At 40.5% G+C, this 13,910-nt stretch overlaps 1 protein-coding gene across 8 annotated transcripts in view; it reads right to left on the bottom strand.

The window, feature by feature from the left end:
* DPH6 (diphthamine biosynthesis 6) overlaps positions 1 to 13,910 on the bottom strand; it is a 370,426-nt gene that overhangs the window by 200,525 nt on the left and 155,991 nt on the right. For 7 of the 8 annotated variants that reach the window (XM_053286588.1, XM_053286584.1, XM_053286586.1 and 4 more), the window contains exons 9-10: positions 7,773 to 7,917; positions 958 to 1,089 (exon numbers count right to left, since the gene is read on the bottom strand). In XM_053286588.1, the coding sequence (XP_053142563.1) occupies positions 958 to 1,089; positions 7,773 to 7,917 (277 nt within the window). Of the gene's footprint in view, positions 1 to 957; positions 1,090 to 1,304; positions 1,381 to 7,772; positions 7,918 to 13,910 lie in introns of those variants that run through there. The other variant, XM_053286590.1, reaches the window with a different exon arrangement.

Genomic DNA, 13,910 nt, shown 5'->3' on the forward strand with positions numbered 1-13,910 from the left:
CACCTAGAGTGCCCGTTTCCTGGGGGAACCCCCCAATGTATCGCATGTATTGCACAGTGCTTTGTGGGATTCTTGGAGGCCAAGACACGTTTGGCCTGGCCTCTGGAGCTGTGTGCTCCAGGCACACAGTGCTGCTCATCCAGGAGTGCATTCTGCACTCCCAGCAACTTGACTCAGGTGTCTGGGGGGAAAGAGAGTATAACAAGCCTCCCCCCACCCCCGGTTGTGTGAACAACTTCACCATCTCTTATCCCACACTGCACACTGAAGAAAGGGAAATGACTTTTGTCTGATAACAAATGCTTTAACATTGATCTGAGACAGTAACGTCCTACTACCAAACATGCAGTATTAAATACAACAGTTCTCAAGTCATGATTTCAAAACAAGCAATCCCAGAAGAGCTAACCAAGCAATGCATATGGTTGCAACCTTATTTATGCATAGTTACATGCATTTCAGCTAACTAACTGATTAAATCATAGTGGAGCATCCAGACTAGTTTCATTCATGACTAAGCACCATTGAAGCTAATGAGGCAAGTTGGTCATGTCTAACTTATGTCCCGTTATTGTCATGACTAGCTTAGTCTGGACGTTGCACAGCATTTTTCAGCAACTGTGGGGGCAGGTCATTCATCCTCCTGTCTATGTCCCAGTCTCTACTACTCCCACCCGGCAGAAAGGACAGGATACACTTATTTGCTTTCTCAGAGAGAGTGGTCTGGACCATGAACTGTTTCTAAACAGCTGGCATCTCCCACACTTAGTTAACTAATTCACTTACGTGTATCCCACCTTTCATTGCTACAGCTTAGAAAGACTTGGTGCTTTTAATATTACAATTAAACCTTTTAATTTATTTAATCACACCAATTACTGAGTAAAGTTGAAGGCCTAGTTGAAACATATCTGTTCTATATGTCCTATTACATTTTCAAATACAGCAGGAAACAACCTTGGAGTGATGAAAAGACATTTTTAGCTGAATCTTGTGCAGTTCTTCCTTCTGATAGATGAAGCTGAGCGCCAATGCCTGCTATCCACTGGTAACCTTTTCCAGATTTCCCTGAGAATTCCAATGGCTTACCTGTAAAAATTAAAGATGTAAAGATGATCATAGAACCATCATAATCAGGAATCTAGAAATCCACTTGCTGGCTTGCCAGTGGAGGTTGATACCAATCCTCTGACGAGTAGGGCACCCAGAACCAGCTTTCTGCATTTCCGCTGTAATTTTTGAGAAGGTAGGATGCAGAAGGAATCCTTTCTAAGCAGCAGGATGCAATTTCCATTCTTGCTTACCATCTCCGTATCTCAGTGCGAATGACAGAAAACCCGCTTTTTTCCTAAGACCTCTTTTTGTGCGCCAGAAAAGAATCTGAGGGAAGAGAGGGGACTGTAGATAACCACAAGTAACGGCTGGAGTTAAGCCTAAATTTGTGGACCCCTGATAATAATACTAATAAAAGTAAATGAGTATAATGGCAAATTCCGATTATTTAGTCTTCCCTAACAAAACTTGCTACTGTAGCAAGTTTCCTTGGTTTTCATCCAATGAAAACCACCTTAACTAAAGCTCTGCTATAACAACTATGACCTGTTGAAAAATAAATGAATAAATATTGGCTCACATCTTCTACAGCATTATGAAGGTGGAAGAAGCGCAATGTCCTCACAGGACAATAGGAGATTTGCTACGCTGAAGCCTTGCTCTGCATCCCAGCATGGGTGGAGCGGGAGGGGGAAACAATTTCCGTTTCTCCCCCCCTCCCTCCAAAACCCCCTTTTGCTGTCAGGAATCTGTCCCTAAGGGTCACACAGCCCAGGGATGTATTCCTGGCAGTGAAAAAGGCCTCTGGAAGGAGCAAAGGATAGAAACACCCACCCACCCCGTCTCTCTTCACACATGTTGGGCTGCAGAGCAAGGCTTCAACACAGCTAGGCTCCTATACTCTGAGAGGGTAGACTAGACTTCTTCTTCTGCCCTTGGAGTGCTGCAGAAGATGTCAGCCACTATTTCAATGCTTTTCAAAATGTACTTAAAATGATGCATAAAGTAATTAACAACCTAATGCTCCACTCAAACTTATTTACTAGGAAATAAATTTAACTCGCTTATAAATAAACACACTTAGGATTTGACTATGAATGTCCAAAGATTCCCACCAGTACCTTACACATGATTTTATGCATTTTAACAGTTGTACTCTAGAAACAATTAGTATTTTAGGGCAGGATCCAGATTACGTTAGCCTAAGTTGAACCCTTTCACTCAATTATAGCTACACCCCTGGTTGCCACCAGCTCGTCTGGGGGAGGTTGGAGAGGGTGAAGAGAGGAAGGGGGTAGATTCTGTCAGTTTCCTGACCTCTCCTGACGAACAACAGCCATCTCACCCTGCCTGCGCATTCCTGTCTCGGCCGAGAAGGGTGTTTTTTTTGTAGCCCCAGACCTTCTGAAGAACCAGCTTGTGGCAGCTTGATTAACCGGTGCCTTCTATCTGAGTGCTTGACTTGTTCCACCTGTCCCTAAGGACCAGAGATCTCTCATGAGAGGAGAGATTTCTGGAGCCCTTGGCAGTATATATTGGAGGAAGGAACATTGGAAGCATAGCCGGTGGAATGCTTGTAGGTGGCCGCCAAAGGGGGCCAGCCTTTGGTGCCGGGTCTTCAGTGTTGGACTGGAGTCAGGTGGGGGAGTCATATTAAGGTGGGGTTGGAGGTCTGGGTTGAATGTTGTTAGTCCTCCCTTTTATTGGGTTGTGTCAGGCCTTTTGTTGTCGTGATTTTGGGTTCCCTTGGGCAGAATGATGCAGGTGGGGGGTGTCCAGAAGCTCTGGGGCAGCTATTACTGTTGTGGTGGGGAATCGAAAAATTGGCATTGGCAGAGCAGCTGCCATTACAGGTGAAAGGAAACCAGTAATTTAGTAACTGTTTCCACTTCCGGCTGCTCTGTCAGCTCTCCGGCCTCGGGGAGAAGTTTCAACTTCCTACAGAACCTAGCCTTGCTCCTTTGCAATACTGGGTCGGTTCAGAATAAGACCAAAATCATCCATGACGATCATGGATGAGGGAGCCTGAGACCTGGATTGAGGAGGCTAGTAGCCCAGTGTGGGCCCAGCTTCTTCCACCAGGCTACTCCGTTGTGGAGCCTAGGCTAGGGGAAGTGGACGGGATGGGATGGGGTGGAGTGGAGTGGCTGTGGTCCATAAGGATACCATTTCCCTTACCAGGGCCCTTGTGCGACAGTTGACTTACATTGAATGTGTCTTTCTGAGGCAGGCAAACAATAGGGAACTCCTGAAATAGGGAACTCACCAGGGCAGTAGACATGATCACTCCTAAGCGTCCCTTCTGATCTGCTTTAAAAGTGGCCCCTTGGTATACAGAGGAGTTATGGGATCTGAAGCAGCAAGGAAGGTGACTGGAGCGCAAGTGGAGGATAACTCAGTTTGAATGTGACAGGACACAGCATAGAGCCCATTTGAAGGTTTATGTGAAGGCGGTGCATGCGGCAAAAACCCAATTCTGGTCTGTGCGCATTGCTTCTGCAGGTTTGCATCCGGCAGAGCTGTCCTGGGTTGTGAGGAGTTTGATTCAGGCTCCTTCAAATTCAAACCAATCCCCAGGGACTTTGTTCTGGAGCAATACTTTTAATGGGTTCTTTGTGGACAAAATCTCTTGTATTTAGGCCGACTTGGACTACATTGTTTCTCCAGAGTCTATGAAGGTGGTGTCCAGCAATCCCTCTTGCAGTATTAGATTGGATCAGTTTCAGTCTGTGATGCCTGATGACATGGACAAGCTGCTTGGGGCAGTGCGGCCTACCACTTGTTCTCTGGATCCTTGCCCAACATGGCTGCTTCTATCTATCAGGGAGATTGTTGGAGATGACCTAGTTAATATCATTAACGCATCACTGAGGTAGGGTAGGATGCCTCGTTTGAAGAAGACAATGATTAGAACACTTGTTAAGAAGCCTTCCCTAGATCCCTCAGTGATGGATAGTTATAGGCCGGTCTCCAGTCTCCCATGGTTGGGCAAGGTGATTGAGAGAGCAGTGGCAAACCAGCTCCAGGCAGTTTTGGAGGAAACCGATTATCTAGACCCATTTCAAACTGGCTTTAGAGCGGGCAATGGGCTTGAGTCTGCCTTGGTCAGCCTGACGGATGACCTTTACCTGGGAATCAACAGAGGCAGTGTGACTCTGTTGGTTCTTTTTGATCTCTCGGTGGCATTTGATACCATCGACCATGGTATCCTTCTGGATCACCTGGGGAAATTGGTGATAGGAAGCACTGCTTTGCAGTGGTTCCACTCCTATCTCTCAGGCAGATTCCAGATGGTGGAGCTTGGTAACAGTTACTCTTTAAAATGGGATCTATTATATGCAGTCCCCCAGGGCTCCATTCTGTCACCAATGCTTTTTAATATTTACATGAAACCACTAGGTGAGGTCTTCAGGAGATTTGGTGCAAGGTGTTATCAGTATGCTGATGACACCCAAATCTATTTCTCCTTATCATCATCATCATCATCATCATCATCATCATCATCAGGAAATGGCATTCACTCCTTAAATGCCTGCCTACAGGCAATATTGGGATGGATGAGGGATAACAAATTGAAGCTGAATCCAAGCAAGACGGAGGTGCTCATTGTGGGGGATAGGAATTTAGGGATGAGTTAGATCTTCCTGTGCTGGATGGGGTTACACTCCCCCAGAAGGAACCGGTACGCAACTTGGGAGTGCTCTTGGATCCAGGCCTCACTATGGTATCTCAGGTGGAGGCTATGGCCAGGAGCACTTTCTATCAGCTTCGGCTGATTTGACAGCTGCATCCATTCCTTGAAGAGGATGACCTCAAAACAGTGGTGCATCAGCTGGTAACCTCCAGGCTTGACTACTGCAATGTGCTCTACGTGGGGCTGCCTTTGTACGTAGTTCGGAAACTTCAGTTAGTCCAAAATGCGGCAGCCAGATTGGTCTCTGGGGTAACCCAGAGAAAGCATATTATGCCTGTCTTAAAACAGTTGCACTGGCTGCCGATATGTTTCCAGGCAAAATACAAAGTGCTGGTTATTACCTTTAAAGCTCTGAACAGCTTGGGTCTGGGCTACCTTAGAGAGCGCCTTCTTCGGCATGATCCCCATCGCTCATTGAGATCATCTGGAGAGGTCCATCTCCAGTTCCTGGTATGCCTGGTGGCGACTTGGAACCGGGCCTTTTCTGTTGCTGCTAGTGGCCTATGGTATGCACTCCTGGCACAGTTTAGGCTCGCTGTCGTCCTTTAAGATAGCCCTAAAAACGTATTTGATTGGCCTGGCCTTCCAAGGTTTGGAAAGTGTTTTCAAAAGTATTTTAATTGGTTTTAAATGGTTTGAATTGTTTTTGAATTATTTTTATATATTTTTTAGCACTATGTTTTGAATTGTGTGTTTTTAAAGTTGTTGTACACTGCTCAGAGTCTATGGAGGGGGCAGTTTATAAATGTAATAAATAAACACACACACACACAGAGGGACGGGCCTTCTCTGTATCCACCCTGAGACTCTGGAATTTGCTCCCTGCTGAAATAAGAGCCTCCCCATTTCTGACAACTTTTAAATAGTCTTTAGAGACACATTTATTCAGCCAAGCTTTTTAACTAGACCTGTGGTTTTGAATTGTTTCAAGTTTTTAATATCTGTTTTAATTTGTTTTATTTTGCTGTGAATTGTCTAGAGACAAACTGGGGCAGGGTACAAATATAATTAGATAAACAAATAAGAACCTTGCTGGATCAGACCTAAAGCCTATCTAGTCCAGCGTCCTATTTCCCATAGGATGCCTCTGGGAAGCCCACAAAGAATATGAAACCACACAACCTCTCCTGCTGTTACTCCCCTGTTACTCTTCTGCTGCTCTATCGTTGTCTTTTTTTTTTTTAATGGCTGCTGCTTTTTGGTGCTTTTAGCATTTTTATTGTTTTTAATTTTAAAAAATATATTAATGTGATTTGTATGGAATCGCTTGTATTTTAACTTTTGTAAACTGTCTTGGGATAAGCTTTATGAAAGACGGTATAGAAATTGAACAATAAATAAAAGACACTAAATTTGTCTAATCCCGCTTTAAACCATCCAAGCTAATAGTCATCATCATAACCTGTGACAGAGGATTCCATAGCTTAATTATGCGTTGTGTGAAAAAAACCCCTTCCTTTTGTGTGTCCTAAATTTCCTAGCAATCTGTTTCATGGGAGAAAAACCTCCCTCCATCCCATACATAATTTTAACCACTTTCATGTCTCCCCTTAGTCATCTTTTTTCTTAACTACAAATCCCCAAATACTGTAGCCTTTCCTTCTCTAGTATCCATATCATTTTGGTCCTAGAGCAGGAAAGGCTACAGTATTTGGGAATTTGTAGTTAAGAAAAAAGGTGCTTCTTCTGCACCTCCCCCAAGTCCTATAACTTCCTTTGTGAGATATAGTGATCAAAACTGTACACAGTATTCCAAATGTGGTTGCACCATAGATTTATTTAATGACATTATAACATTAGCAGTTTAATTTTCAACACCTATTCATAGGATGATTTCTAGCATGACATTTGCTCCACTGAGTTTGAAACACTCACTGAGTTTGACATTTTAACTGAGCTGTCCATCACGGCCTCAATATCCTTTTCCAGGTTTCAGCTCAGACCCTATTAATGTATGTGTTAAGTTGAGGTGTGTGTTGTTGTTTTTTGTCCCAGTGTGCATCACTGCATACTTATTTACACTAAACATTTGCTATTTTCATGCTTAGTCACCAAGTTTGAAATCCTTTTAGAGCTCATCACAATCAATTTTGGATTTCACCAACCTAAATACTACTGCTGCTGCAACTACTACAAAATAGTTTGGTGCCATCTGCAAATTTTGGTCATCTTGCTGCTTACTTTGATTTCTAGATAATTTATGAACAAATTAAAAAATAATAACACTATGTCACACTGGCAGGCAGCCATGTTGGCACAAATGTTTAGGACTGATATTTGAAATGATTTGAACCAGCAGCAAAAAGAAATAAAAATATAATTGTGTATTTCACACTCTTTATGAATCTGGTAAACTTTATAAGCTATAGGATTATTATATGTGCTGCAAGAAGAATTTTCCATGGGCCCATAAGCTACATGTTACCCACCTTGACCTTTGAGCACGATGAAAAACATCTTTGTTCTACTTCCCACAGTCTCGTTACTCCTTTATGCCGTACTTTATTAAAACAAATAGAACTTCTCACAATAATATGTCTTTTTGAGAGACCTCACTCTAATTCATGCAGATAAATAAGATCTGCAGTCCTATAGCTCAAATTTAAAGAGGCATGGACATATCACTGGGGAGGAGATCAACATTGGAAAGCTATAATAGTTATTAACACTAATGGGAATTATATGTATAAATCTCTCATCCATGCAGGAGAGAGTCATTAGAGTCCAAGAGTGAGAGCCTTGAACTTACTTCTGCACTAAGAAAAATGCTGACATATCTAATGGAATTCTGAAGGTAGAATGAAGGAAAACAAAAAGTCAGAAAACCTCCGTTACAAGTCCAACTAAGCAAAAAGTTATAATGTTGCTGACTTTTTAAAAAATGTCATCATAAAAAATGCAGTTTTGTCACTATCGTTAAAAATAGATTTTTCTTCTATTTACTAGCCTTATGATGAAATAATTTTATCTGGAAAACAGAAAAATAGTTGCTATATATCATGACTGAGATATATAGAAAACTTACTGGACTTGACCAAGGTAGGTCTAGAAGAATGCCAGGTGATGTGAAGAGTTTCCTTTTGCTCCCAAAATGCAGGCCACGTTTTATCCTCAAAACACTTAATCTCGCAAGAACAGCTTCCGACTAGGACTTCGTTCAGAGAATGCACCTGATTCGAACAAATACCGCAACACATATTAACTCAAAATGCTAATGATTTGTCATGTGAAGTTTTGAGAAGGCAGGGCTTCACTGTTTTATTTAATTGTAGAACATGAATTGGAGGCAAGATGGTATTATTACTAGGACTGCATACAGCTATGTGAGCTTACATCCAATGAGACTTAGACACATAAAACCAGACTGCAACTTTAGGAAACAGCAAAGCATCACAACATAATGATTTAATTCTCTTACTACCAAAATATATAATGATTAACAGAAAATAATTATATAGAATTATTTGGTATATGCTCCCTGCTGATATAAGAGCATCTCCTTTGTTTGTTTTCAGGAAGACCCTCAAGACTCTCCTGTTCTCACAAGCTTTTAATTAGAATTTTAATAATGTTAATAATTTGTTTTATATTGTTTTAATTGTGTTTTACATATTTTTATCTGTGATTTTTAATATTAAAATTTGTACAGAGATGTATATATCAGGCAGTATAAAATATGATAAATAACTAAATAATTCATACATATAGATAAAACAATGCAATTCAATAGTACACATGGGGACATTCATTATGTTCACAGTAAGATTAACAAGAGAGCACCTTAAATGGAACCCTAAACCTTTGACAATACAAGCCTATGCAATTAATTAACAATAAATGAGTATTTTGTGAACCAGACATGAGAATCCTACTGGCTGCCATCCAGGCTAATTTTACATGCACCCTATGTTTTCCAAGCACAATGGGGAGTGATTTTTGCCAATCCTTTCTTCCTTCTGAAACTCTCTGTATGTTCCAGAAATATGTCCCTGAGGGTCCCTCAGGGAGATATTTTCAGGAGGCAGAGAGGGCTGCAGACAGAAGGAGGGATCAGCAAAAACTGCCCCCTTCCATTGTGCACACAAAACATTATTCAGTGTGCATGTTAGTGCGGCCACTGCTGCTGTACTCCTGGTATGATTCTGGCACCTTTATCCACATCTTTCAAGCAGGAAAGAAAGTGCATTTAACTATTTTGATAACCCCAGGGAATGCGACCTGCTAGTTCTCTGTATACGTGTATACATGTAGATGGGCAAAAAGTAGATTTGGTTCAAAGTGGCCAATTTCTGGTGCTACCTAATGCCTGGCAGTTTATAGGGGTTTTTTTTTGCAAAGAATGCTGGACTAGATGGATCTCAGTCTGATCCATCAAGGCACATGCTCTGTCTTAAGCAAAGGTAAACGCTCAGGAACAGGTGACTTAGGCCTGAATTGCTACAAGAAGCTGAACATGCAGTCTTGCTTCACAAATCTAAAACCCACTGGTGAACCATGGAAATTCTAGTTGTAAACACAGCTAGACCATACAAAGCAGAAGTCAACCCACCTTTGATCTTCAGCAACTGGAAATAGCACAGCTCTTATTTGAGCAGATTTGTAGATAATAGCATTTTATGACATACACAATCTAAGAGTCTGCACTTTCCCTGAACACCTCTATATGTCGGAATGAAAAAGATAAAGGATGTGCTACTTCTCTTTAAGTAAGGACTATTACTTAAAAAGCAGGATCCTAAAAAACAGCTAGAAATTCTAGCCATGGGATAACACTAGTCTTCCAGTCTAAACAAGTATCACTCATTCACATTGGTTCTTGATCAGATTTCTAGTAGGACTGTAGAATTTTTATTGTAAAAGGAAGTGACTGGCTTCTGGCCCTCTGATTTCAGTACTTGGACAAGTTGTCATGTTTCCTTTATAAAAGTTAAACAACTACATTACTCGAGGAATATAGGAAATAAAGCAATGTCAGCACTAATACTGGCAAAGAACTCTTCAAACACAGCATTAGACCTTGCATCAACTTAGACATTTCTGTGCCAACACCAACATAGGCAGAGCAACTGGATCCTGTACAATAGTTTTCAGCCTAAGAACAAGGCCAATTTTATCTTCTGCTCAAGAGGTTAACACATAGTCACATATTTGCCCATTAAAAGCTTCGACCCTCACCTCCAAATATTTTGTCTACATAGAACCAAGCAAAAGGAAAGTCCCAGAAATATTCAATATATTCCTATATTCTCTCTTAGGGCCTGTATCTTTATAGAAAATGTTTATGCTCTCATGAGTTGTATGTTCTCAAATTTTATTACTGAAGACCATGATTTGGCAAACATTTACCCCCTAAGCACTGTAGGAATCCAGCAATAGCTTGCCATAACCCTCTAATTTCCATGCTCATCCTGCCAAAACAGAACAGAAGAAGAAATAATCTTCTTCTTGCTTCCCTCTTATACACTTCTTATTCTTGGTTTACACACAGTTCAGTGTGGTTGTAGGTATGTGCAGTATTGGGCCCTGGTAAACTTCTTTGAACAAAGAGCCTGATTTTGCTACATGCCTCGAGATTCATGTACACCTTAAAAAGAACAACCATAATTAGCAGCCTCAGTGTCTGACTTGTCAGAGATATTCATTTCCTCAGCAGAGGAGGCTTGTTGTTACAAAAATCTAAAACTGACAGCATTTCTCCCACTGAGCAGTTCTCAGAATAGAACAGAGCATGAAACTCTGAAGTTAGAAAGAACAGCTCTGATAATCTCTTTGCTTCTTGTTTTCTGCCTTGATCACTTCTCCTGTTAAAACAACATTTTGAGGGAGACCACATGCAGCTTCTTGCACTGTGAACAGACACATGAGATAGATATTACCTGGGTGGGGAAAGGCTTGCCATATCAAGAAAGAACAGGTAAAAGATTCTCCTCTTTCATGGAAGGAAAGAAAGAAATGGGGAGGGGGCTACAGAGTGCTTGAAACTGCATTAAAGAAGGAAATAGTTGATAGAGCTCTTGCTTTCTCCTAAATAAAAGGGAATGTTGCATCTTTCTGAAGCGGGGGAGAATTTCAACACTGTTAAATGAAGAGCCAGTTTTCAGCTGAAACACACTTATACCAACATCTACAAACACTTTACCAGGAAGTTTTTCACATCCAGCTTTTTGTTCGCAACTCCTCCGGAATGGAGGTGTGCATTCACATATCAGCCAAATTTACCCCGAAGTCCCTGCAAGCTTTCAGGGAGTGCTTCACACACAATTTCGGTTTTTCATCACGTGTTAGTATAGCCCAATTTATATCTGGGCTAAAAAAATCCACTTTTTGCCCCGGTTTTTTGGAACAACTTTGAATTCGCAGTAAAGCCTTGCAGAAAACTTGCAGTAATGCCTAATGTTTGGGAAAGCTCCAGCAATGGATTCCATATTTAGATGGTAATTGCCATATGAAACACACCAACGTTTCAGGGATCTTAAGCTGACCTGGGGAAAACAGCATTGTTCTTAACCTATACTGCCCAACATCTCTCCCTGATAGCTAATGGAACCAAGAGAAGAGGTTTTATGGCTTAGGTAATGTTTTTAAAATAAAACAAATGCAAATCTATTTTAAAAGCTTTTATACAGTAGCATTTCCAAGTTTTTAAAATACTTTGATCCTATGGAGATTAGCATATGATTTTATGCTCTAAGAAGCTGAGGGGAATTTTGTTTTAAGGAGAAATAAATCAAATATTGCATGTAGAATTCTGCTTATTTTGTCCATAAGACTTAACATTATTTACCCGGCACATTTTAAAATCATCTTTTATTTATGTGAAATATCTATTTTGTATCATGTAGGAATAAAGTTTTTTATGAATTAGTTGCACCTTTGATGACATGCATCACTGATACACGTTAACTCTCAAATGGTGTCTAAACTCAACTTAAAGGTCATATGCCCAACTGAGGTGATACAAAACCAGCTCCTCCTACAAATTTTATTTATTTTATTTTTTTACATTTATATCCTGCTCTTCCTCCAAGGAGCCCAGAGCAGTGTACTACATACTTTTCTCTTTCACAACAACCCTGTGAAGTAGGCTAGGCTGAGAGAGAAGTGACTGGCCCAGAGTCACCCAGTTAGTGTCATGGCTGAATGGGGATTTGAACTCGGGTCTCCCCGGTCCTAGTCCAGCACTCTAACCATCTTTGGAAAGCATTATGCTTGATCACAAAAGCTTACAGGATTCAAGTCACCATTTTTCATAGGGAGCCAATAGATTTTTCTTCTTCTAAATATTAGCCTTGGAGATGTTAAAGCATCGCCAAGTCAAAAGGGGAGGGTCTCTTGTATCAAAACTTTTTGTCAGCTATGAAGAGCAATGTGAAGAGGAATAAAAGTGTTCAATCATTTGGAAAGAAAGTAGGAAGCACTGTATTTATTGGCTTCATGATGTTATCACACAGACAACTCTGAACATATAATATCATGATACTATCTCATTCACTGCATGATTTTCAATTGGCTGGGATCACTCAGGGAAGTAAAAGAAAAACACTTCAGCAGAGAGGGGAAACAATTCCTCTTATATACACCTGCAAAAAACAAAATACACACTTATGGACGGGCAGGAAATTTTCAAGCCTGATTCAAACACCTGAATCACTTCATAGACCAGGCCTGCTTAACTTAGCCCCACCCCCCCAGCTGTTTTTGGACAACTCCCATAATCCCCAGCCACAATGGCCAATAGCTAATCCTGAAGCTAAGCAGCCCTGCCCTAGACTGAACCTACTTGGCTGGGATAATGTTTAGGCCACTCAATAAAGAAACAGAAGCCCTTGTGTTAAAAAAAGCAAGGGATTGTAAGCTTTCATGTCAGTTCAGCTCCTATTTGTGTTAATAATGTAGCTTTATCACACACCTTTTACACATTCCAACACAGAAAAGTGCAGCAAAGCACATTTTAGGTGCCAGTGAAACAGTGAAAACTGTTTAGCATGTTCTTGCATGTTTAAAAGTCTTTTCAGGTTTTGATTGGACTAAGAGAAGTGTGCTGGCTCCCGCAAATTAGCTCTGGTTTAGTGACAGAGACATTATGAAATAGATATCCTTGAAATAGGAATACTGTAGTTGCTATTTTACTGAACTGAGTTACTAACCTCAGTTTTACTGAACTGAGTTATTAACATTCTAATATTTTCAGAATGTCATATTTAAATATTTCAATGTAAATGACATAAACCTGTATTTATTTATTTAAAAGTGTGTAGCCCACTTCCCTCTTGCCCTGAACAGCAGCAATGAAACCTTTCCACCCTACATCACTTCTTGGAATTTACTCAGGAACAATAAAAGAGAGAACAACAACTACACAGTATTGGGAGATCAAAAGAAGAAGAAGAAGCATACTTATTTTCAGAGTCTTTATTTATTTATTTTTTCATTTATACATAATTGTTTAAATTTGATATACTATTGGAAGTCCTGCACTGGGTTGAAATAACTTTTTATCATGATGGGTAATTTTACTGTCATTTTATGAAACAATCAAACACACTTCTTTTGGCTGCAATTAGTCAATTGGTTTTTTAAAGACTTATCCCATTCTTGGTGAACAACAGCACAACCTTGTATGTGTTCTCAGAAGAAAGTCCCATTGAATACAATGGGACTTATCCCTATGTATGGGACTGAAGCCTAAAGAAACTTTGAAACTTTAACTATGTATTATTCATTATTCCACTCTTCCTTCAAGGAGCTTACAGCAGTGTACATGTTCTTCCCAGTCACCCATTTTATTCTCACAACTACCCAGTGAGGTAGGTTACACTGTGAAATAATTTTTTAAAAAGTCTTAAGTGGTCTACCACTCACTCTGATTTGTCTTGGGCCCCACGCCTCATCAGAAAAGCCATATGTAGCAACTGGATTCCCCCCAATACCCGCCCTGCAAAGGATCAACATGGTTACATCTTCAGAGGATACCACATTTAGCCATCCAGCAGAGAGATGTTGTAACTGGAGGGAAATGATCTTCTACAACTTAAAAAGGAATCTTTATGTTTAGAGGATTAAATGTCCTCTAGCAGCATGTAATTCTTCATTCAGTCAGCTTCTACTGACTCTGTGCCACATAAATTAATCTCCAGCTTTTCTAATATAAAGACATTTTGCT

Source organism: Hemicordylus capensis, chromosome 1, assembly GCF_027244095.1.
Source record: "Hemicordylus capensis ecotype Gifberg chromosome 1, rHemCap1.1.pri, whole genome shotgun sequence".
Taxonomy (NCBI): domain Eukaryota; kingdom Metazoa; phylum Chordata; class Lepidosauria; order Squamata; family Cordylidae; genus Hemicordylus; species Hemicordylus capensis.